Source organism: Saccoglossus kowalevskii, chromosome 3 (genome assembly GCF_978046115.1).
Source record: "Saccoglossus kowalevskii chromosome 3, keSacKowa6.1, whole genome shotgun sequence".
NCBI lineage: Eukaryota > Metazoa > Hemichordata > Enteropneusta > Harrimaniidae > Saccoglossus > Saccoglossus kowalevskii.
Genome location: NC_140643.1, coordinates 38,196,049 through 38,222,784, shown reverse-complemented (window position 1 = coordinate 38,222,784; position 26,736 = coordinate 38,196,049). Strand labels below are relative to the sequence as shown.

General features: G+C 39.1%; 2 protein-coding genes across 2 annotated transcripts in view; both read right to left on the bottom strand.

Moving 5' to 3' along the window:
* Window positions 1–15,519, bottom strand: part of LOC102806450 (uncharacterized) — a 29,019-nt gene extending 13,500 nt beyond the window's left edge. Inside the window, exons 1-2 of the mRNA XM_085497165.1 lie at window positions 15,456–15,519; window positions 7,100–7,209 (exon numbers count right to left, since the gene is read on the bottom strand). Of these exons, the coding sequence (XP_085353291.1) occupies window positions 7,100–7,209; window positions 15,456–15,463 (118 nt within the window). The 5' untranslated portion in view covers window positions 15,464–15,519. The remainder of the gene's footprint in view (window positions 1–7,099; window positions 7,210–15,455) is intronic.
* Window positions 15,520–22,380: 6,861 nt separating this feature from the next.
* Window positions 22,381–26,440, bottom strand: LOC100376377 (uncharacterized). Its single transcript, XM_006820224.3, has 5 exons — window positions 26,228–26,440; window positions 24,910–25,010; window positions 24,192–24,365; window positions 23,613–23,750; window positions 22,381–22,855 (listed from the first exon to the last, which is right to left on the bottom strand). Exons 2-5 carry the CDS (start codon window positions 24,998–25,000, stop codon window positions 22,479–22,481), a joined length of 780 nt encoding a protein of 259 aa, XP_006820287.2. The 5' UTR covers window positions 25,001–25,010; window positions 26,228–26,440; the 3' UTR covers window positions 22,381–22,478.
* Window positions 26,441–26,736: the final 296 nt, after the last annotated feature.

Genomic DNA, 26,736 nt, shown 5'->3' with positions numbered 1-26,736 from the left:
AAGTTGGTCATAAGTTGGTCATAATGAATAAAATAGCCAAATGTAAAATATTCACCAGTTTGTTATATTCAATTTGATCACCAAATGTAAAATGACAGCTTGTCATACTTGATATAGTCACCAAATGTACATGTATAATGGCCATCAGCTTGATATATTTGATGCGATCACAAAATGTAAAATGGCCACCAGTTAGTCATATTCAATACAGCCACCAAATATAAAATGGCTTTTAGCTGACCATATTCAATCCAATCACCAAATGTAAAATGGCCACCAGTTGGTCATAATGAATACAATAGCCAAATGTAAAATATCCACCAATTAGCCATATTCAATAACATGACCAAATGTAAAATGGCCATCAGTTGATCGTATTGGATATAATCACCTAATGTAAAATGACCACCAGTTGGGCAGAGGGTTCTCCGAACCCGCCTATTCACCTACAGGTAGTTCATACCCACCATAGACTCCGGTCAGTCAAAATGACTACTTTGAACTGTAGGCATTAATCAGCGATTCTGCCAATGACGGAGAGACCCTAAGATTTTTTTCCCTTACGTCACGAACCATGTGACCGAGGCCATATGGCAGCGCCATTACGGCTGGCTGTTCACTCTGGTTCCTTTCTCTCCGCATCGAGGACTTAGACCAACGCTACGGAAAGAGTGGGGTGGTTGGGGGGGGACCCGGAGTCTATGGTGGGTATGAACTATGTGAAAAGGTGGGTTCGCGGAACCCTCTGCCTAAATTCACTACGTTCAATTACCCACCATAGACTCCGGTCATTCAAAATGACTATTTTGAACTGTAGGCAGAGTCAGATGAAAGTCTTTTCCCAGTCCGGGATGAAACACTCAACAATAATCACTCAACACCTTAGTTAAGACCCAAAAAGGGTGGTGTCTTAGCATGCCTGTGCTGACTCCGGAGCAAGAAGCCAAAAGGCTGCTACGGTGACAGTGTTCGGAGAAAGCTAGACCCCACAAAAATGCGGAGATTGATTTATCGCCTATGCGCAGGGACCCTTGTGGTCGTTCGGGCTGGGTCAGCAAACCAAGTCTGACCCGCTAAGACGGGACCCAACTTAAAGAGACCCTCCTCAATGGATTGGGTGTTTCTTAGGTAGTAGTTGATAAAGACGTTCTGCGTTCTCCAGAAGCCTGCCCTCAGTGTGTGCTTGAGGGGGGCTCCTGACGCTAGCACTAGGAAGTTAGCAATCACACAGACCTCATGCGCTCGTACTTGGTGTGCAACTCCATGCTCGAACCAGGCAGAGAAACAATTCCACCTGATCCTCCGGGCCGACAATATTTGACAGCCGGGGGATGACGATCGGTTGAGGATTGTGTCCTGGGATTTGGTTCTTGGCGAGAAACCGGATTCGTGTCTTTAGCACAACTTGATCGTCCATAAAGGTGGCGCACCCGCCCGAGAAAGACAGTGCGCCTAGTTCTGACCGACGCCTACCTGAGGCGAGGGCCAGTAGAAAGACTATTTTCCACGTCAAAAATTGTTGTGGTGCTGAACGGAGAGGCTCAAAGGACGGTCTGCTTAGAGCGGACAACAACAACCGCCAAATCCCAGTTGGGCGGTTCTCTTGTACAGGGTCTCGGTGTCTGGAAAGCAGTAAATAGTCTCCTAATAATAGGACAATCGGCTAGTCTTGTTCCCGAAACGTTCTCAATGGTGGGGGACAAGGCCGACCTGTAGCAATCACTGCGTAGGACAAACCCACTTCGTCAAACAGGTGGATGGTATGGATCAATCTCCATTCTGCTACACCAATCAGTGTATGTCCGCCATCTAGAAATGTAGGCCTTGTTGGTGAAATCCCTGTTCGCCCTGGCCAGGACGTTAGCAGCCCGCTCAGATAAAGCTTTCATATGTGCGGGTCTACTGAGAGCCTCTATGCGTGATACCCGCTGGGCTCATTGGTAGTGCGCCGTCCAGTTGGGACAGCAGGTCCGGTAAGTCTGGAAGCACTACTGGTGTTTCGACTAGCATTTCCAACAGAAGTGGAAACTAGGCCTTGGTTGGCCAATTACAGGTGTGCACCTGTCGAAGTTTTCTCCGGTGCCCGGTGAACTAGCGGGAAGGGAGGAAAGGCGTACACAACTAAGTGGGTCCACAGGGTTAGCAAAGCGACCCTGGCCCAGGCTCCTGGAGTCGGCAGGAGTGTTATGTACGTCGGGAGCTTGGCGTTCCGGGGTGTGGCAAACCGGTCTATCTTTGGACTGTCCCACAGCCGAAACAGTCTGGAGCCTACCCACTGGGGTATCAGCCACTCAGTGTTCTTCACCCCTGGAAGGTGGTGTGCGGTTAGCTCTACATTGTACTCCAGGCACCAAAGAAGGATTTGCTCCGCTAGGACTGACAACAATGGGGAACATGTCCCCCCTCCTTCTTGAAGGAGACCACCGCTGCGTTGCCTGTGCGGGGCAGGACTCTGTGGTCTCGAACTACGGGTAGAAAGTGTGGTAGTGCTAAGTGCACTGTTTTCAGTTCGAGCCGGTTGATATGGTGGTCCCGAAACTAATGCGGGGGCCATATCCTTGGGCTTGTTCGTCCAATAGGTGCGCTCCCCAACCTTGGAGGGAGGCATCTGTTACCAGAGTCATACATGCAGTGAGTGGGTCCAAGGGGCCTATCTAGTTCCCATAGGAGAGCTTGGCATTGTAACAACAAGCGTTGTACCGGGCGGCTGCGTAGTGCGGCCTGGGGAACCACCCTTCGAACCGAGGTCATCATTCCGATGATATGCATTAGTTCTCGGAGGGACACTGAGGGAACTAGGCATTCGGCTAGGCTGCTTAGCGCTAAGCAACACACTTGAAATAGCTATACCAAGCTTACCTCTGTCAAAATTCCATGCCCAGGGACACCAACTGCGCGTTGGGTCGAGATGGGACTTGTTGATTTACTGAAGAGCCCAACTGGTGAAGTAAATCCTGTGTTAGCCTGACGTGTTTGGCTAACAACCCCTTGTTCGGGTTGTGTAATAACCAGTTGTCTAGGTACGGTTTGAGGTGTACCGACATTTGGTGAAGCCGCAGCACTACCTGTTTCATCACTCGGGTGAACACGTAGGGTGCTGTGCATAACCCGAATGGGGGGCACCCGAAATTCGAATATTTGGCCCAGCTGGGCGATTCGAAGGGGGTGGCAACTTGCTGGGTGCATCGGTATGTGCAGGTAGGCCCCTCTTAAGTCTAGTGGGGGCTAGCCAGTCAAAACGGTGGATGGAGAGAAGAACCCTGAATGGAGTCTCCATGCGGAACCGATCGAGGAGCACGTAATGATTCAGTCTGCCTAGGTCCAGAACTGGACGCCCGCCACCTGTGTATTTGGTACTATGAACACATTTGGGTAGAAGCCTGGACTTAGTTCCGGCTGATGTACCCTGTGTATGGCGTCTTTCCCCAGCAAACTGCTACTTCCTGTCTGATTGCTTCAGCCTTGCGGGAGTCCCCTGGCAGGGGAGACACTGACGGGGGGAAATGGAGATTTCAGCGGTATGCCGTAAACGGATGTCACCACCTGGAAAGGTCCAGGTATCGGTCACCCGCCGTCTCCAAACCGGACTACACCGGCGCAATCTGTGTATGACAGGGATGTGTGGCCATGTGTTCGGCAGTTGCGAGGGGGGGGGGTGCTCCCTTCCCCCATGAGGTGAGTTCCCCAAGGCCTGAAGTAGTCACTAAGTTGTGACCTGGCCACTCACCGAACACGTGCCTCTCTCCCCCCCCCCCCCCCCCCGGTTGCAGAGGTGAGCGTCAAACATGCTTCCCCTGCTGCCGGGTAGACGTCCGCCCAGAGAGGGTGAGGAGCCACCACCTGGCTCTTACCTCCCTGGGGGCGCGCCACTACCCTTCCCTCCCATGGAAGGGTATAGGCGCTTGCCTCCTGGCTGACTCTGGCTAGCGGACAACGCCCTAGGGCGTTGTGTTTTCTGTGCTTGGGGTGCCCTCCGCTTGCCTATGGCAGAACCAACTGGCTAGCGGATTCGATCTGAACCCTGTGATTCATTGCACTCCGAAGCTCCGAGACTGTACCCACCATTCCCTGAACAAAGAGGGTGGAGGGTGTCCAGTCTGCGTCACTGAGGTGGGGACGTACCCCGGCTCAGCTTGTCGGCGAAAACACGTGCGTCTAAGGCCGCGTCTCGTAGCACAGTAGTGGCCCTGGCCAAGCGAGCCAGGCAACACTAGGGGGTGTCGCACGTAGATGTGCGGTGGCCCACCAGTAAAAATGTCGCCTGGTCTAGGAGGCTGGTGCGTTCTGCCTCCAAGGTCACCAGAGTGCTGGGCACGCATAATAATACGCTCAAGCAACTCTGCCCTCAGGGCTAGATGGGTCGTCCTCAATTGGCAAAGACACCCATGGAACGCGGCTATCCCCCTTTGCCCGGTTTGCCAAATTCATGGTACCGGGGTCTGGGGAAGGAGCCTTGGAATCCGGTTGGGGGTGTTTTGGTCTGATCCCGAAACACACCGACCGGGTAGCGTTTGGTCCAGTGGGAAATGTTGCCTAACGTTATCCCCACCCGGGGGCCTTAAGCATTACATCCTCCGCGGCTGACCAACGCCGCCCATCAACACCGTTTGCGTGCTCTGCGCCCCACTCCGCACTCAGACGGACAGGGGAGAGATGTGCCGACGGGGTTGCTTTGGATCCCGATGCCCGTGATCCCATAAGCGTTGAAGCAACCTTAGGTGGTCGCTTTAGGATCAAGGGTGGGGGTATATACATCGTATCACTGGGATCGATGATACTCCGCCTCACCCCAAAAGCGTGGCTCACCAAGTCATACAGATGGAAGACTCTGAGGGACTGCCCGGAGTACCGGCTGTATCCAACGCGAGTGAACTGCGTCTCCTTTAACTTAAAATATGTGAGAGGGAGCGTGTTCGACTGTGCGTCTCATGACAGGGTCGGTTCCCTCTGGGGACGCCCGTGGGTCGGTAAGAAAGGAGTCAAAACCCACAGCGGGGACCGGACACAAGGATAAATTCGTTACCGTTGTACCGTTACCGCGTGACGAACCCTAGCTGGCTGAAAGTGGGGGGGGGGGGGTTAACACGTGCCCTGCCCTGAAAGCCCTGCCCCGAGATCGGAGACTTGGCTGCCAGCACCCCGTTGGCATTCAGTGCCCCCGGATCCAGAGAAGGGCCGGTGCAATTAGCCTGAGCCTCGGCCACCCCCCAAAATAGTGGGAGAGCCGTGACTGGGAACGGGGGTTCCCCGGAAGAGACGTGTTTGAATGCAAACATGCTTTCGTGTCTCTTCCTGCTTGCCCACCGAGGGGACACAGTGGAGACAGCTCACTCCGACTGCGTCTGATCTACCCGGCCTGCCAGGGATGCAATTGCCCAAACAGTCCTTCGACCAAAGCCCTCAACTCGGAGGCAAACCCGGTGCCGTGCGAGGAAGGGTCCACAAAGAGACCCGCAACGGGCCCCATAGGAGGAAAGCCTCCAGGGGCACAGCCTCGCTGCAGCCGGTAAAATCGGGTAAACCACCGCCTGAAAAAACAGACTGTGAGGATGCCCTCCGATCAGCGGGGGAGACCGAGAAAAATATCGGTACCTCCACCGTCGGGCCTCTTACTCGACGTCCCGGTACATGAAGTACCGGTAGCCGAGCGTGAGGACTTTCCACTCATGCAAAACACGCAACTCACTTTAACCGATTTGTTTACTGGACGCGCGACCTTGCTGTGACGCGGTCAGTCTCAGCGATCTTGATGGCTCTGAAAGAAAATTTCAGGCCTCAGAACTCCAGTGAAAAAAACACGCTTTCACGCAAAAACCCCGAAACCCGCACGTAGCTACGACAAAGTATCTCGGATGCGGGTTCTATGCTGGTAAATTCTGAATATAACCACTGCACGGTCGACTCGAAACACGAGGAGACTGGAAAGAAAACGGCAGCGAGCCCTGGTGCTGTCATTACACCTATATATTGCTAAATACATTAAAAATAAAAGACGACATGCATGAGGGAAACGAATTACAGTTGTAAAAGGTGCCGCCATGAAATCAACATGTGACTACGTAGTGGCGCCGGATTTTGATTTCTTTGCTGTGAAAAATACTACACACAAAGGGGAAAACGACACGAGGGTAAAAAAAGACAAGGAAAACTTATCCTACCAGCTACCATGTCGGATGCCGAGCAGCGGCAACAACCCAAGCTATAAATCCGGACAGGAAAAAAAAAGCAGGCGATCCAGCAGAGCTCGCTAGATTTCATCTCCACTCGAGGCGGAGAGAAATTAAGAGTGATGGACGGCTACGTGTGGCGCTGCCAGGTGGCCTCGGTCACGTGGGTTCGTGACGTAAGGGGTAAAAGAATCTTGAGGTCATGGGGCTTCCCCTGACCTGGATTCTATCTCTCCGTCACCGGCAGAATCGCTGATTAATGCCTACAGTTCAAAATAGTCATTTTGACTGACCGGAGTCTATGGTGGGTAATTGAACGTAGTGAATCTAAGTTGAATTTTACTTGCATTTCATAACAATTCAACGGATTTATTTTTCGTGCGTTATTGTAATCACTACTGAATAATAATCACCAATTTCAACACTTCGAAAACAAGTAAGTTATTTACTTGTGAACCGCAGCATGGCCGGATTGCGCTACCGTTATGTGATCATTTGCTACTAAGCAGTGCATTCGTGTTTGTTTTTATTTGAAACTTCTGTTAGAATATACTTTTCGTTACCAAGAAAATTAAAAAAATAAATGCATATTACATTAAATATACTGAGTATTTTTTTTATCATGTGGATAGTATAATTTTTCAACATTTCGTAACGCCTATTTTAGAACCAAAGTAAGGCCTTTCACTCTTCCCTGACGCCTATTCAAGAGATTGTACGGTGTATTGTTTGTTTTGTGCATGTGTTGTGGGCAAAAAATTACCACGCCCATTTAGTGATTGCAATATGTACGTAATAGAAACCGCACCCCGAACTTGAGCTTTTGATCCCAATTTTTAAATTGATACATTGTAATATAAACCGTGGTTTATATTAGGACTTTAACGGTATTTGTAGACCATGACTGATGTGAGAACATATTGTAAATGTACCTGTCTGTGCCGATGATAATGTACCATGTAGTATGATAGTGAACGCCAGATAAACACCAAACAGCGGATGAGATGACATTGATTTCAACTTCGTAGTCATTGTAAGAAATCTGAAATTTGAATTATGAAAAAGGAAATATTTCATTAAAATCTTAAATAGCACATCTGTGTTTGCACCACTGTCTTGAGATGCATGTAGTACACAAGTAATCAATACAGTTTTTTTGTGTTTTTATATTCACCACCATATCTCATCTCAGTGACAATGCTTCATAATTTGAAGCACTTATAAAAATTATAAAAAATTTGAACACCGTTTGTTTTAATCACAAGCTGTGGTCTGATAATTTTAAGGCAGAGAAGCTAAAAGAACTCTTGGTGTATAGAGGATAGGTTTCAAAACAGCATGCAGAAGTGACTTTATTTTGGATATCTGTACAGCAAGCATAAAATATTACAAAAGGCTTGATTGTGGAATATCAAATATGGTACTAGCTGCAGCCTTTGACAAATGTAAAAACAAGTCATTGAAAATGACACAGTCCCCGTTAAATTTTTGAAAGTTCGCTTTGTGCTCGTCATATTAAAGTAGAGGGGTTGTTGCGAGCATGTCCTTGAAACTTGAGTCCCAAGTGGCGTATACAACAGATTGTTTATTTACATCAAATTCGAACATGTGTTGTGTGACGACCCCTCCGGTTTAAAGGCCCAGGTATACTATAAATACGCTCCTAAACAATAGGGATTATTTCCTTGCTTGTTACGCTGTAGTAAACAGCTCCAGCCAAGCTCCAGTAAAAACGCGTTTTCTCGAACTTACATGTCTATTATGTCGTGCCAAAGTGGATGCATGTGACTATGAATATCACAGCAGTGACTGTGTGTAGTATTTATGACAATAAATAGTGTACGAGCTGCGATTTTGGCGGATAAAAGTAAAAAACATGAACCGGGGAAAGGGATGCGCGACTAATCTTGAATAATTACTATTGTCAATCAAAGTCACGTGATGTTGGACCGCTGGAACAGGATGCGTCATAGGCTATGCAAGTGTTTAATACCATGCATTAGAATAGCCACACCTCCAATTCACACTTGCCCGGGGCAAGTGAATTGGGCCTTTAAGACATAGCAAAGAAAAACATAGATCACAAGTGAAAGCATGTCCAAGTTATCACATTTTAAACAAACAAGATGGCAGCCAGTCGGCCATATTTGATCAAATTGCAAATAGAATTGACATGTACATGTATCCATTTATGACATATCAATGAAAATGATACATGAGTGACAGAGATATAGTAATATGGCCACAAATAAAAACAGCCATTATTCGGCCATCTTTAATCTGATTATGAAACAAAGTAACATGTATGATGTATGTGCCAAATACGAATGAAAATGGTACATAAATCTTGGAAATATAGTAGTAAGGCCAAAAAGTCAGATGGCTGTCAATCGGCCATCCTTGATCCGATTTTGAAACAAATTGTCATGGGCATGTATCATAACATATAAAGTATATGCTAAATTTGAATGAAAACTGACAATGCATGTCCTAGATACCACATTTAAACAAGCAGTGGAGAATATAACTTTTTACCAAAAATTACAAAAATATTCATCAAAATTAGAGAATTGAAGATATCATCATGAAATGAACAAATCTGAGTTAGAACCACATGTAGTGCCTATATATGTAATATCAAAGCAATTACAAGACAAGAAGTCGAAAATATCACTTTTCACCAAAAATGACAAAAATATTCACCAAAATTAGAGAATTAAAGATATCATTACAAAATAAACAAATCTGAGAGAGGTCCAGATGTAGTACCTATATATGTAATATCAAAGCAATTGGACTTGCGGTTTTCAACAAGAAGTCGAAAATATCACTTTTTACCAAAAATTACAAAAATATTCACCAAAATTAGAGAATTGAAGATATCATTACAAAATGAACAAATCTGAGAGAGGTCGACATGTAGTACCTATATATGTAATATCAAAGCAATTGGACTTGCGGTTTTCAACAAGAAGTCGAAAATATCACTTTTTACCAAAAATGACAAAAATATTCACCAAAATTAGAGAATTAAAGATATCATTACAAAATGAACAAATCTGAGAGAGGTCCACATGTAGTACCTATATATGTAATATCAAAGCAATTGCACTTGCGGTTTTCAACAAGAAGTCGAAAATATCACTTTTTACTAAAAATGACAAAAATATTCACCAAAATTAGAGAATTGAAGATATCATCATGAAATGAACAAATCTGAGAGAGGTCTACCCAAGGTACATATACACCAAGTATCAAAGCATTCAGGCTTGTAGTTTTCAAGAAGAAGTCGAAAAAGTAAAACATTGACACGGACGACGACGACGGAGACGAACAATCACTCATATGATAAGCTCCGCTCGACAAAGTCGACAGCGGAGCTAAAAAAAAGATGGCTGCCAGTCGGCCATTTAGAATTGAATCGCTAAACCACTGCATGTTCATATGTCCACATAAAGTACTAGGCACATGCAAAGAATGAACGGAATCGGTCCAAAGGATTCTGAAATATTACTCCGGACAGATGCACAGACAGAGACCGAATTATAAGTCCCCGTTAATTTCTATTCTATTCCTCATCCTGTCCCCATCCTGTCCCTATCCCGTCCCATCCCGTCCCGTCCCATCCCGTCCCATCCCATCCCATCCCATCCCACCCTACACTACCTTACCTTACCCTACCCTATCCTATTCTATCCTATTAATTGCCTGTGACAGGGTCAACGTAAACACAAACTAATATACCATTAGGTCATTGCATTCCATCAAGTTGAGCCATAAAAACAGATCCATATAAGACGTGCCAACATTCGGAAGGAAATTGCAGACTATAAATGACAATATTTTGTTAATTTGTGATGAAAAGAGGAAACTGGTGGTGAAAAGGCACCATAACCAAGAACAGGCAGAGATGCAAAGGATTTAAAATTTTGCTCTGTTTTTTGAGTAACTTACTGTTCCGCCTGCTACATACTGTAAAGGGGGTAATTATTCACTGGGTTTTAATTTAGCTTATTTCACTGACTGGAAAATGGGCTAAATTAAAACCCAGTGAATATGTAAAATTTAGCATAGAACACATTATCTAAATGACGAAACCGTGAATTTAAAACACACTGAATATGCCTCAAATGGTAAATCAGTGAAATTTAAACCCAGTGAAAATTAGTCATTTTACAGTACCATAAATCATCTTTCCTGTACGTGTAAAAATGTTTGGGTTCGTTGGGGGAAAGTCAGTTGATGAGAATGTTGGAGGGTGTGCATGTACATGTAGTTCTAATATAGATTTTACAGTATATATGCATTTTAAGCATCAAAAATGACACTAATATAATATAATATTTAGTCATTTTTAATTTAACCATTCAATAAACATACGTGTGACATGATAAAGTTTGAATCTGGTCAGTCAAGGCATGTCATTGAACTGCATTAATTAAAACAAAAAGGCCACCAGATACAAGTAAGTAAGTAAGTAAGTAATTCTTTATTGCTATCGTATCCCATTTGAGATCTTGACGTAAAGTACAATAAAGTCAAAAACATGTAATAATAAAAAAAAATGAAAATAAAAGGAAATACTAAAAATACTGTAAATGAATGAAATAAATACATATCTCACAATAAGAGATAAATGAATAATTGTAATATAATGTAAATAAATGTAAATCTGTGTTTTGTGGGTTTTTTTTTGAGACAGCTGGTACTGAAGTTATTGTTTGATTTTTTGCTCCCTAAGCATAAAGCAAGTATAAATGTGTTTTGAAACATCTTTAATTATGTGATCGTTTTTATTATTTAATATGTTTATTAATGTCTCTCCATACATTTTATGTTTAGTAAAAAGGGCAGTTCTCTCTTTATCATAAAGCTGGCACGTGAAAAGGAAATGTTTCTCATCTTCAATTTCTCCAAGATCACAAACAGTGTGAACTGATGGACAGAGGTCATAAATCCCTGTTTTCAGACTTCATCTAAAATATAAGTTGACTTTTTGCATTCATATATACACGTTACAAATTTTTGGCATAAAACAGACAGAACATGCATAGCAACCTGAATTTGAATAGCTGTATCAAGGCGGCTAGCCCAAGTCAGTTGACTGAAGAAAAACAATTTGACCAGAACTTGTAGGAAACTGTTTACAATAAAGATACTTGAAAGGAAATGAGCTCCATTGTTAGGCCTAGCAAAAAAAAAAAAATATTAGGTGGAACACAGATTTTGTAAGTTCAATAATTCATCAGCTGGGGTGCTGTGAAGTGTCGAAATAAATGATAAAAAACAAATCAAACCAGACTTTATTCGGTGGTGTGCAAGCTGACCAGAAACAGCAGTAGGGCATAGGTTTTATTCTAAACCTTAAATGAGCTTTTAAACCAGATCTCCTCAACTAAAACCATGAATCTTGGGAGTGTACCATGGAATCATGGGATAATAAGGTGTTAGGATGATCAGGCCCTGGATGATCAGGCCCTGGTTGCTTGCGGCCCTGGTAAAAAAAAAACGATCCGGTCCTGGTTTGGATGTTCCGGCTCCAAAACAGGTAGGTCGATCCGACCCGGGTATAAATTATATTCGATACGTGTTCATATCTAATGGTAATATATTAAATGCACAACGAATGTGTGACTATCTTATTCACAACTTATTTTTTACCTTTTGCAGGGCATTTGTCACGATTTAACATCATGTATTACACAATGCAACAGATGTTTTTTCATTTACTCACCACCACCTTTGTATTAAACACCGTATGGCCCGAGTGATTGACATATGGACATGTGCAGCCACAGACACAGAATACACATCTAATACAATCTGTTTCAGTCAGGGTTTGAATGCACAATTATGGCTTGTGGCGTAATGAATTAAGAACGTTAATTGACAGGAGAAAATAATGTAGCAGTTTATGTAGGCAGACAAAACAGTTTTATTGGTCTATCAGTAAATAAACAAATAAACTGTTTCTTTGTAGTTGTGTTTCTGGTTGTCCGGCAATACATTTCAGTTCTGCTCAGAGTCCGCATTTTTGTGTTTCATTGGAATGTGATTCCATTGGGAATTGTGTGAATAAATTAAGAATAGATGTCGGAATGTAACAATGTAGCAAGATGCCTTCACTTTGTTGCCAAGTTAAATGCTTGACTTCTTGTACTTTATATGCTAAATTACAAACAATGACCTGGTGGTGGGCAGCAGATCATTGTTTAAAGACAAAAATTCACGGAAGGTGTTAACAACTTCAATAGAAGTGAGTACGTGACTGATGATACAACGCCTGTACGTACATGTAAGTGCATGGTCAATGTTATGAACAATGAATATGTAGTTCACACACCGTGTAAAACACTAGGAAGTAAAGCATAATTCAGTTATTCTGATTCAGTCTAGCTTTCAGTTAACTGCTCAGAATTCTATATCACTTGCTCTCTGAAAATTTTATAATGCTACATTACGTTAAAATTGCTGTATCAGTGCCACGGATAATCTGTATCGCATCGTCTCATATCAGTCCCACTGATATCATACATTCGTTGTGCATTTAATATTTTAACAAATAGATATGAACACATACATGTACCAAATAAAATTTATGCCTGGGCCAGATCGACCAAAATGTTTTTGGGCCGGAATGTCCAAACCATGGCTGGATCGTTTTTTGTTTTTTTTTACCAAGGCCGCAAGTGACCAGGGCCAGATCGTCTAGAAATCGACAATAATTATTTAGGTTGTTTACACAATAATTTTTTTTTACTTCCAATTGTAATTTTATTTCAGTAAGTAAGTTTACAATTTGTGGAATCTTAGAGCTTAGCCTAAAATTAAAACAATTAACAGCATTTACATACATGTTTGTTATGTAAATCATTCGCTGACATACATGTAGGCCCCTGGTCTCTTGACAAAACATATCACAAATGGTTCCAATTTGTCTACATCCAGTACACCGTGATAGTACGGTGGTACCAGCCATCACATCAATATACATGTATATAAATGTGTAGAATACTCAGACTATCTATTACTTTCATATCTAGAAAAAAATATTATTCTCTCAAATAAACAATTTGGATTCAGGAAAGACTGTCGAACAACAGACAATCTGTTTATTCTGAAAACTATTATTAATAAATACCTCCATCATGACAAGGAGATCATCAGACAGGCAAATGATAAAAATAAATCGAAAATATCAAATAAAATTTATGCCTACTTTGTAGACCTCAAAAAAGCCTTTGCTAGTGTTTGGCATGATGGTCTTTTTTAAAAATTGTTGAAAAATGGTGTAAACTGTAATATGTACAAAATTATAAAAGATATGTATGTGAAATATAAGGTGAAAACAAGAAATGGTTTAACAGAATCATTTTGTTCAAATATCGGAGTAAAACAAAGATGCAACCTTAGCCCAAGTCTGTTTAATTTATTTATTAATGACCTGCCTGATATTTTTGATAATGAGCATTGTGACCCTACACTGTTACACAACACACCCATTAATTGCCTTCTTTATGCAGATGATATTGTGATTCTTTCAAAATCCAAAAAGGGATTACAAAACTGTCTGGATAAACTATCAGCCTACACATCAAAATGGCAGTTGTCTGTCAACAAAGATAAAACGAAAATAATGATATTCAATAAGTGTAATAATAACAATAACATACTCCATAACAAGGAAATATTCTTTTATGAAGGAAAAGAAATTAATATAGTAAAAGATTTCAATTATCTTGGCTTAATTATGAGTCCAAATGGTAAATTTAAAGATGCCATGAAAAACCTAAAAAGAAAAGGAATAAAAGCCTTATTCTCATTAAAGACCAAAATTGGATCTGGTAATCTGGACATGTCTATACTACTGTCACTGTTTGATAAACTTATCAGACCACTTATTGTGTATGGGAGTGACATTTGGAAAGAAGAAAGTTCTACAAAATCAATTGTAGAGGACGTCCAGCTTACATACTATCGGTACATTCTTGGTATCTCAAAAAATACACCAATCATGGCAATATATAGTGAATTGGGAAAATTACCTCTTGACTCTTTTATTAAGAAACAAATGATAAAATATGCCAATCGTATTGCAACTTCCACAAATACTTTGAAAAGCATACTATGTCAATAAAATTATTAAAAGTAAATGGTTTAAAAAACTTGATTTGATATTAAAAAATATAAACCATTCTTATCTTTTTAAACGAAACAAATATTATCTCATTATCAAAATTAAAAACAACTGATGAGAAATTAAAAGAAGAGTTTACAACTGAGTGGAAAAATGAAATAAATAATGACAGCAGGAAAAAATCTAATTCTAAAAATAAACTAAGAACCTACAAACTTTTTAAAACTAAAATAGAACAAGAAAACTACTTAACAATTATGAAAAACAGTGAACATCGCAAATCCTTAACAAAATTTAGACTTGGCAACCACTGTCTGAAAATTGAAACAGGCCGGCATACAGAATTGGATTTTAAAGACAGAGTCTGCAATATGTGCGACAATGACCATGTTGAAGATGAACAACATTTTGTCATAAATTGTCCTCATTACAATGAAATAAGATTAAAACTTTACATTGTAGCTAATAAATGTATACAAAATTTTGACAAATTTAGTAATGAAAATAAATTCATATCATTACTAAGTGACGAGAAAATGTCAATTCCTTTAGCACATAAGCCACAATATTTAATAAACTGTTTTAATATAAGACAGCAGCACCTTCATAAACTAAGTCAGTAACACATTCCTTGTATACAAATTTTTATCATTTTTTCCTTTTTGTTCCTTTACTTTTTATGTAGTTATTTTTCTTTTACTAATATCTGATTTGTAACCCTTTTCATCCCCTCCGTGTGTGTTAATAAATTACCCTGGTGACCGTGAACACTAATATACCAGATAGACGGGAGTGTACATGTCTGCATCCTTGTTACAGACTCGATACTGTTACTATTACTGCTGTATATTTTCGAGGAAGATGATGAATACGTTTTGAACATATTAGTCACACTACAACTGCAGTATGTCGCCAAGACCATCGTCATGAGTAGCGTTTGCCTTATGTTTTTCTTAAAAGCCGTTTCAATGGCTTTTTGTTAGGTCATATCCAACTGACCTTGTTATGATCAGGCGCGCATGCAGTTTCTTGGCGCACCTAAGTGTTTCAGAAATCTGTCATTTCTTTACAATGACCATGTAAACCATATCGAGTTATAATGGGGCGAGAATGACACAGAGTGAGAAGAACGACACACAAAACATACTTACGAATTCATTCAGTTGTCCTCGTATTGTGGTAATCCATAGTCATTTCAAGTGACGTCATCATGTTACCGGAAGTACTCTGGTGGTCATACTGACAGGTCATGTCGGCTGCCTTACTGTACCCATGGAACTGTACCGTTGTTGGGGGAAGCGCCCTCCCCATTTTCACGGTCGAGCCCAATTTTAAGATTTTCGACAATATTAGGTTTATTTGCGACTTTGGGGGAACCTTGGTTAAGGTCCAAAGGTGCTTGTGTTCGACCGAGCCTGGTTGACGCCAGGACAGCGCATTAAATTGCCATTTGATAGGAAGATGGTCGCACAGCCCTGTCATGTAGTACCAAACATGAATATGACTTAGTGTGGCAAAATTGCACTATGTGTCAGCACTAGCACTTGCAATTTGCACATACAAAAAATAGTCAGGAGAGACAACAGTGACATTCAATGTCCGGAACTGTCGCCTGGCACAAAAAACATTTAAAAAAAAAAAAAAAAAGGTTTATTTTTTTGGCGAAAAACGCTAATTTAGAGAGCCAAAAAGCGCTCTCAACGTCGATCTTTTGTGGTCCATGGTTTTCAACAGGTTACAGAGCACTTCAATTCAAAATCAGCGCAGGGAGTACCTTCCATGGTTGAAGTAACTTATTTGAATTTGGTTATACACAATAAAAACGAGAAAGAAATTATAAAAACTTACTTAAAATAGTTGACGAAATTAATAACCCGTACTATTATTGCTATGATGAAAAAAGTAATAAATAAATCAAGTGTGACATAATTTAGAACATATTTAGATATTTTACTAATAATCTACATTTTACTGGACGTCAAACTGATTACAAACGTAGAAAGAAGATGTTACTGCCTGATATTCGGTTGATTACCGTGTATTGAACTCTAACATTATTCCCCACTCTGAAACCTTGTGGCTAGAATTACACTTGAACTCTGGTTATTTTAACATAGGCATTATATATAGGAAACCAGGAACAAATGTGGTTGACTTCAGTACTGGCCTAGAAAACCACCTTATGAATATAAATGTTACTAAATCAAAGTGTATCTTAATTGGTGATTTTAATATTGATTATAATAATCAATCAGCTACAGTAAATCAGAATTACATCAATTCTATGGCCAGTATCAATTACAAACAACTAATCAATAAACCCACACGTTCAACAAATAGCTCATCAACAATAATTGACCACATATATTCAAACTTCTATGATTATTTTGTGCACTGTGGCACTATTCTGACAGATATAACAGACCATTTTCCCATTTTTGCATTCATTGAAAATCTTGACAAAATGTACCAAAAGCAGAGTGTATATTATACTCGAGACTTTTCCCGGTATAATATTAAAAATTTTCATCTGAAATTAAACAGTGTCAACTGGTCTGATGTCCTAAACAGCTTGGATGTAAATAATGCGTATAATACTTTTTCGTCTATTTTTAGCACTATTTGTGACAAAGTGGCCCCCTTAGTCAAGATGAAAAAAAGATCAAAACTACCCAAGAAGCCATGGATAACGAGGGGCATTACAAAGTCAATCAGACATAAAAATAAACTATACGAGAAAGTGATTAAGAGTAATTACAATCAAAATCGCCTGTCTGCTTACAAAACCTACAGAAATATTTTAACATCTATTCTTAGAAAATCTAAAAAAAAATATTACTCCAATTTAATTAATCTAAATAAAAACAACCCGACTAAACTCTGGAAAACGATAAATGATTTAACAGGAAGGGCCACTGGGAATGGTGGTAGACTGCCTAAACTACTTACCATAGACAACCCGCTTTCTCAAACCATGAATATTCATGACCCAATAAAAATAACTAACTATTTTAATAGATTTTTTGCTAACATTGGGGAGGAACTTGCTATGAATATTAACACATCTGCCGATCCCTTGGACTACTTTACAACTACCAATTTGAATTCCTTCTTTCTCCAACCAGTTACCATCCATGAAATAGAATCTGATCTAAAATTATTAGACCCGCGTAAATCTTGTGGCCATGACTATAATTATTCCCGTCTTCTAAGAGATGCAGCCCCTTTCATTAAAATACCTCTTTGTCACATTATAAATCAATCCTTTATGTCTGGTGTGTTCCCCGACCAACTAAAAATAGCCAAAATTACTCCTATTTTTAAAAAAAGGTTCACCCTATTTGCCTGGTAATTACAGACCCATCTCAATCTTACCCGTTATCAGTAAAATTATTGAAAAAACTCTGCACAAACAATTATCTTCCTTTCTTAACAAATTTAATATTATCAATAAGCACCAATATGGATTTCGCAGAAAATACAGTACCAAGCTTGCGTTAATAGATCTTTTCTATGAATTAATTAATAAAATTGTTGATGGTAATATCGTGATGGGGGTATTCCTGGATTTTACTAAGGCCTTCGACACGATAAATCACAACATTCTTCTTTCCAAATTAAGTTTCTATGGTATTCGTGGAAAACCTTTAAAGTGGCTTGAAAACTATCTATTGAATGGAAAACAGTTTGTTCAAGCTGATGGCCATACCTCCTCCACTCTCCCAATTAATTATGGTGTGCCACAAGGTTCCATCCTTGGACCGTTACTTTTTCTAATTTATATAAACGATATTCCTGCATCATCAACTTACTTCCAAATTAAATTATTTGCTGATGACTCAAATCTTTTTCATTCATTTTCCAGTAACAATATACCCAGCGCTGAAGTTGATTTACATTTAGATATGGTGAACACATGGTGCAACACTAATAAACTTACAATTAATACCAACAAAACTAATTACACGCTGTTTTCCACCTCTTAGCAAAGATAACTCCTTTAATTGGCTTAATTGCTAAGCTCAGACATACACTTCCCAAATACGTTCTTATCCTTCTGTATAATTCTCTAATTCTTCCTCATATCTCCTATGGTTTAGAAGTATGGGGTAGTACGTATCGCACATTTCTGGACCCTATATATAAACAACAAAAAAAGCTTGTTCGTATCATGCTATTTAAAGACTACTGTGCACATAGTAAACCTCTTTTTCAGTCACTACGTATTCTCAATATATATGACCAATTTAAGTATCAGCTATGTACATTTATACATGACCTACAATTTCACAGATTGCCACGTGACCTTAATTACTATTTCAATTTCCATACTCACCATTATCACACTAGGTCAAGGGATAATTCAAACTTTCTTCTACCAATGAAAAAGACAAATTTGGGTCAGTTTTCAGTCGATTACCAGGGAACTAAAATTTGGAACAGCTTACCCCTGGATATCCAATTGATTCGTATTCGAGCAAATTTTAAAAAAGAAGTGAAAGACTATTTAATCCACTGTAATCATCCATAGTTATATTCCAATATGTATATATAGAGGCATACAAACATGTATCGGTGTGTAAGCAAACCATTGTAAATAAGTTTTTTCTGTCTACTTGATTGCCCTTTTTAATAAATAGCTATTTACAAATATATTTTGATGGGAAATAGACTAGACTAGCTCTGCATGAGCTAATTTCTGTTTCCCAGCCATAGATTAATATTATTATTATTTATCAATATTTATTAGTTATTATTTATTGCTGTATTGTTATTTTTTATGTAATCTATGGCAAATAAACATTATTATTATTATTATTATTATATTAAGGCCGGCGTTAATGAATTGATATACTATTATGTATGCTGCTCATAAGAAATACCTATGTGATTGTTTTCATAATATCATGCAACCATAAAAATAATTACATAGAAGTATTATTTTCATTTCGATTCAAACATCATTAGGGTACAAATATTGCAATTTTCTTTATTTGTACACATTTGATATGTTACAAGAAAGAAGAACATGAATTAAAAATATGGCGTCACCGTACTCGGATGGAAAAAAATCGACCAATAAAATACAGTGAAAATCGTATGTTTTGACTGTAGGGCATTTTACCATTATATGTTTTTGAAGAAAAAATGTATTTTCATTGTCATCAATGGAAACCGCTGCTAAAGTGGCATTCAGTTGTATGTATAATATTTTACCATTTTTCAATAAACAGATTGACAGTGAACCAAAATAATTCCCATACAGACTAATAATTGTAGACAGATTTTGATACGAAATATTGTCACTGTAATATGCTCTAAAATATGTGCATAAATAATTCACGAGTCGCATCCTACTTAAATGTAGCAAAATTAAAACTGAATCATTATCGAATACCATAAAAAGTATGGCATTAAAAAAAGCACGTACACTACTGACCATATACGCCGTTGCGAGTAACTACTTCAGCATTTGCAAACTAACTGATTTCACTTATGTCGGTTTCATACTACACATGTGTTTCTGAATTGACGACCAGAGCGTCACGTCAATTCACCATGGTGAATCGTGATGACACATGAGTTTAATTACTTAATTAATTGAACTGTTCGCTATTAATTTCTTATTTGATTGTAGTCGGCGACTCACTCAATTTCATTCAGTGTTTCATCCTATGATGTATTCAGTTTAAAACAACAGACTTCGGATTGCGAAGAAACCAAAGACAGATGCACATTTCAAGTTGTCGATATTTTTCGAATACTTAGACTTGTATACAGTCTTTTATTTATTTGTTGGTGTTTGTTTTAATAAAATAAAATGGGAGTTTATAAATGACGAATACCACATTTGCAGGTTACCCGGATTTTGCCATTATTTACAAGGCATTAGCATGATTATTACAAAACATCAAACATTTTTACAAGAGACTGTATGCAAGTCTATCAAATTATTATTCCCAGAATTCCTTCCAGTTAGACATATAATTCAGTATCGTCACGGTTGATTGTCGTGCAAGTGTCACAACTATATACACAAATGGTATTTATCTGTTTTACTTCCGTAGGCACAGGCTACGTATTACTGTGGCCCAACTTCAAAGTAACTAAAAATTAAATACTAGTGAATTTACCAGTATAATTATCCTATCTTGTATACTATCTCTATTTTTCAGTAAAATATCATTCGAATTATGTTGGGATATGGAATATCTAGAGGGATGTGTTATCACAGATGTATGGGAACATCTGATTAAGGAAGGAAGCAAAAATGTTACTACTGGTAAAATTCCGGGCTGTGTCATGCTGCCACTTTCCACAAACCTTCATTATTTTGCCCAACCATTTCGATCAAGACACGTAGCCAATGCGATTAACCAGTGCACAAATGCGCACACTGTGTCCCCAATATCATGAGTTGGACAGAGATCGAAGGATTAAAGTACTCGGATCCGGCAGGGGCGTATCTAGGATTCTGGAATAGGGGGCCGATAAGTTGGCCGAAGGCCAAGTTCGCGAGCTCCGATGGCGCGAAGCCCTGTTGGTTGTTAAAAATAGGGGACGCGGCCTCCTCGCTCCCCTCTAAATCCGCCCATGGATCGGTGCGCGCATAATTACATTCTGGTGCATATGAGCTCACACTACTATTTGGCATAACGAAGAAAACAAAAATACTACGTTTGCATTGATTTTTCTTCAACTTTTTAAATCAATCAATAAACCCAATAAAGTATATACAATGTTCAATGTCTGGAAAACGACAAAAATGATATTGACTTTATGATGGCCGATCAGAGGTAGAGCATTGTTTCTGAGCATGCTCGGTAAATGAGTGGCCTTGTTGGAATGGTCACTTTTTACAGATACTGTAAACATTTTGAAATAGGCATGTTTTACTGCAGTCTTTCAAGATTACAGCTGAGATTTACGGGATAGTTTCATTCCAGGCTTGTGATATCATTTGTCCATTCTCTGCATCTCAGTACTCTCGGGCCAACGCATCCTCTGAAATAATCCTCCGTCCCCTAACGACCAAACCTGGTCGTGTAGTACTTATAAAAGGGAAAATACTAGTATTACCTGTATTAAATGTGATGTATCAGTCGTGGTGTACGCATAAGCATGGTTACCTAACAGATTAGGAAAATTACATACACCAAAGAATGACGAAAAAAGCTCGAATTGAGATTGATAACGTAGATCACACTGTTTAACTACCCGAGAAGTTATAAGTTCAATACAAAGTTCATCATACAAATCTATTTCCTTAGCTTATTGTTCTTGTCGGTTAAAAAAAATGAAAGACTAGGTGTAAACGTTTTTTTGTTCATGAGTGTAACGCCACCAACGGCAGGAACATTATTGCCGACAATAATCCAGGAAGCAGCGTAATTCAACAGTATAAACATGCCTTTGGTAGTTGAAAATATCATTTCGTACGATATGCCAGTCTTCGGATATGCAGCCTGTCTGTCACGTGTATATGCGATATTTTAAATTAAGCTACCAACTAAACTGTCACGAGTATGAATTCTGCGATAACACATCATTAATACAGAAATGGTTGGAAAAATATGTACACAACTATACAAACAAATTTATAATAACAATGATAAGTATATAAGTTTTTCATAAAAAAATGTCTTTAGACTTACACGTATTTCTCTAAACAATGACATCAGCATTGTTATACGTGTCTTTGGTGATTATGCACCTGGGTTTTGATGTTTAATTGTGTTTTCGATAACATTACATCACGAGTTCCACTAGCGACTAACTGTGATTTTGTCCGGTCGACGGACGTATTCCCGTTTTAGAATATAATTTGTTTGTTCGCTTTTTATAGTACATTTCACATAAATTGCATGGTGACAATTGCATCCATGAGATTGCTGTCAAAATTGAACAAAATTAAATGTAACTATTTTAGTTTGGAATAATTTAGTAACAGCAAAGTGTATTGTTTGATTGATCAGTAACCATCTAGAGTCGACGTATATCTCAATTAATATCACAAACCCCTATATCAATAAGCTGAAAAAATGGTTGTCATTCAATACAACAACGCCGCTGGAGTAGTTTATTATATTGCGTTTACTTCGAATGTGGACAATATTTCCAATGCAGAAACATGAAAACAAATTGCGCATGTTGCCCCGGTCATAAAGCGGCGACTAGCTTTCAGTAGAATGAAGTTCTGAGATATTATTGTCATCAGAGTGGTGATCCTCTGAATATGGCGGTGAGTCGGCCTGTGGCTGAACATCTTCGGCTCTGCAGTTCATAACTTCTTCGTAGGTTGGTGGTGACCCCGGAGCCTTATCCTCTTCTTCCCGGGAATCCTGTCTACTGGCGTAGAGTGCTACCGCCGAATAATAGTCTGGGGGAGGGTGTAAATCGAAAGAGTACGGAACGGTTCCTTCAACTGCGATTCCAGTGTACAGCGATGGTACTACTTCATTTGGGTCCGATGACGATTGACTTTGCGGAGTTCGGATTTCACTCGCATCCCTACCTCTTTCTGCCGATGATTGTCTTCGGGAGGATATTCCTGAAAACAAGATAGAAATTTGAGATAAACCAAACGGGGATGTCTCCCGAATAGGACTGGGGTCAAAGGTGACAGAAAAGCAAAACGGTGGACGTATCCCTCACCAGACACCAAATGACCCTAAGTTTATCTTACAATTGTCCGACAAAAATTTAAAAAAATACAAATAATAAACAATCCAATTCCCCAAAAGTGGACTATAACCAGCCTCTACCCATATAATGTTGTTTGCCACTTGACCTATCACAGTATTGACATAATTTCCTATTTTGGTACCGGTATTACGTATTTCACAACCTACTAGTATCTTACATATTTTATGGGTTAGAATATAGTTCTTGTCTGCCCAATCGATCTGACACATTAATTAATCATCATAGACTAGACTAGACTAGTTTCTATGGTCCACAAGGGATTGCGACAGTTTTGCTATTTTTATTTTTTTGATTTATGTTAACATGTAAATATTCTAATATATAATGTTGTTTGCCACTTGACCTATCACAGTATTGACATAATTTCCTATTTTGGTACCGGTATTACGTATTTCACAACCTACTAGTATCTTACATATTTTATGGGTTAGAATATAGTTCTTGTCTGCCCAATCGATCTGACACATTAATTAATCATCATAGACTAGACTAGACTAGTTTCTATGGTCCACAAGGGATTGCGACAGTTTTGCTATTTTTATTTTTTTGATTTATGTTAACATGTAAATATTCTAGAAAGATTAATTGCAATGACTATGTACCTTCGCTATATGGAGAACCTCTTGCGTTTCGTCGATGAGATAGTCGAATCATTCCCCAGAGAATTAGACCAATCATCGCCGTGCTTGTAATCAGACTAAGAATCAGCGAAATCGTGTCATCGTGGCTGCTTGTTGTATCTATATATAAAACAAATTAAATGTATGACTACTCCCCGGACGTTACAAGTTAGGGTTTTCTTACATTACTTCCAACATTAATTTGTGTAGAGTTTTGACAATCCGATAGCCTCGAATTGATACTACTACCATGTTATGTGGTTTCATGAGAAGATTCTCGTGCAATGCTGGTTCCGGCGATTTTCTCTACAAAACAGATGAATTCGAGTTGGCTGGACGATAAATAGAGGCATTACATCAAACAAAGAAATTAGCAATAAATTGGACAATAACTCACGTCTTTATTTATAATTACAATAATTATGATAATAACATCTTTATTTACAATTTTGTAATTAATATGTTCCTTAATGGTAGGAATCCCTAAAGGACCAGAATAATTTACTCTCGTCGCCGAGCGTTCTTACCCCAGGATAGATGTGGACTATAAGTTATACCTACCGTCAAGTAACTCGCATCGGTAACCATGGTAACCATTGGAACATTTGCATAATGGTTCTCCATTGTGAAGTCTGCAGGATCCGCCATTTTCACATACTATTCCACACGAAATCCGCTGGATAGTTTCCGTTTTAGTTAAATTGTTTTGTTCCGAAGTGGTGGTGATACCAGTTCCTAAATATGAAGTTACCAAAATGTAATGAGATAGCATGGAATGAATTAGATATAGACAGCCAGACCAATAACAGCTGTATACTACACATGATATACGTAGCATGCACCCACAAGGATCCTGGTATAGTTATGTAATGAATATAATTACACTCCCATATCGACGACAGCTCGTTACAAGTTTATATGAGTTTATACACGACTTATTACTACCGAATAAATATACAAAATGGCGCACATTCATGGAGGATATTTCATAACAATTATGTTTGCGCTCTGAGTGTGGTTTTCATTAATCGTGTTTGACTAATAGCGTAGAATTCAATATTTTTTATATCAAATCATACAAACATACAGATATGTCTGTATGTGTAGAATTATGTTTTGTTTGAACATTCCAATATTATTTCAGAATGTTTAGCACATGTTAAACAAACACGCCATAATAATCATTTCTAGTTGAGATCTCATAATCATAGTTTGTAACGTTGTTTTGGCCGCTGGACGGTCATTATATATTAAAAGAAACGACAATTGAATTATGTACCTTTAGTAATCGTTACACAGAAGTGAAGACAACAGATCAACTTGATAAGCAGAATAAGAGAAGAGTTGAATCTATCCTCTACAACGGCCATGGTTGTGTATCTGAAATAAATGACGTAGTATGAAACTAAGACATGGCGGGTCGTTATAAACTAAAGAGAGATGTCAATGAAGACGGCAGATATAGCGAAAATTGTTCGAAGAACCCGGTGTATAATGTTATCAGTATAATAATTTGTTGTGTCATAGAGCAACGAATCCATCCACCCCATCCCCATTGGACTCCCGACTCCGTATTGTTTTCGATTACGCAAGTGTCAAATTCTCGTTCATATAATGTTATTTAATATGTTCAAATGTCATTAAAGGTTGTAATTATATTGAGGGGTTCATTCGACGCAAAAAGATGCAATGTTGTCATCACTATCTGTTGTTTACCAGCTAGAATCCTAAAAAAAGAGACTTCAAAAACAAATACCAAGAAACATTGTCTTTGCCTGTCAGTGAATGGAAATATGGGTGAATGAAAATTTAAATAAAATAAACATTTATTTAATACAATTAATTAATTTATTTTTTGCAAGGTAAATGTGTTTGCAAAAGCATACACTAGTAGCCAGACACATAACGCAATACAAAACAGTCACGCGTCATTGATATCCAAAGATAGCCTGAATTAATTATGCGACATCGATAATGAGCGACGTAGTTCTGGTTTGTGTGTTTGTATACTCTCTACTCCAATTTCACTGCATTCGCACACGAAATATTTATTTGGTTCCATGACTTCACTAACTGTTAATAATGAGCAACACCGTCAATTAAAACCTTAATTTAATTCAACATTATGCAAATCAGCGATACAACCAGACGGTCGGCCTTGACGGTATAGTATAGATGACAATATGACATCATGCGCTCAATTAGTATTAGCATATTATTATTCGTGTTTTTCAGATTATTTTCAGCGATGTGCATGCTCTCGAAATGGCTGCCACGGTGCAGTGCATCATATGTTCTAGGCTGTCTGAATAAACAATCAAACAATACGGACGAATACCGTATATTATTATGTTGACGCATAATAAATATAGAGCACTGTATTTCACCAAATTGTAGCTATTAGCGACGAGCTTTAATATATGACAGTGACTCAGGTTGACAATAGAGTGTAACTGTTTCAACGATTCCCGTATATCTTTTACGTTTGTCCAGTAATGGTTTTCACACACAAATGTAATAATACGTGGTATTATAATGGAGGACGGATATCGAGTGACAGACTGCTGATTGTATAGCAGTACAGCGAGTGCGCTTACTTTATCTTTCACAGCGTCGCATCCATCCATACATGCGCATCTTCTCATTCCGTTAATCTTCCCATCGCACCAGGCGTACAGTTAATAAAAGAAGTCCATATTAGCAGCTGAATCGGAATACTTGCATAACACTGCATATCTGTGTTTTGCGGATCAGACATACATATTCTGCATGCAGCAGGACCGTTTTATTACAACACCCGTCAGTGGAGCATGCGCACACAGAGCGCTGTTAATGACCCCCGGCAAAATATATTTTAACAAAAGTGTATCAGTCAGTACTGTATTGTACATTTGTGTTTACTTGTCCTTTAATTATTTTAAAAAAAAATATTCACGACATATTAGAATTATGTAAAGTTACGATATGAAAATTTGTTTCAGTCCAAAAATCGGACCACGGGTTGCTATAACGTCCGACACTGATGCAGCCCGTCTCTGACCCAATTCCATGAGTGTTAAGAGTTGAGTGTTGACCGCTTTATTTCATACACCACGTATATAAATAA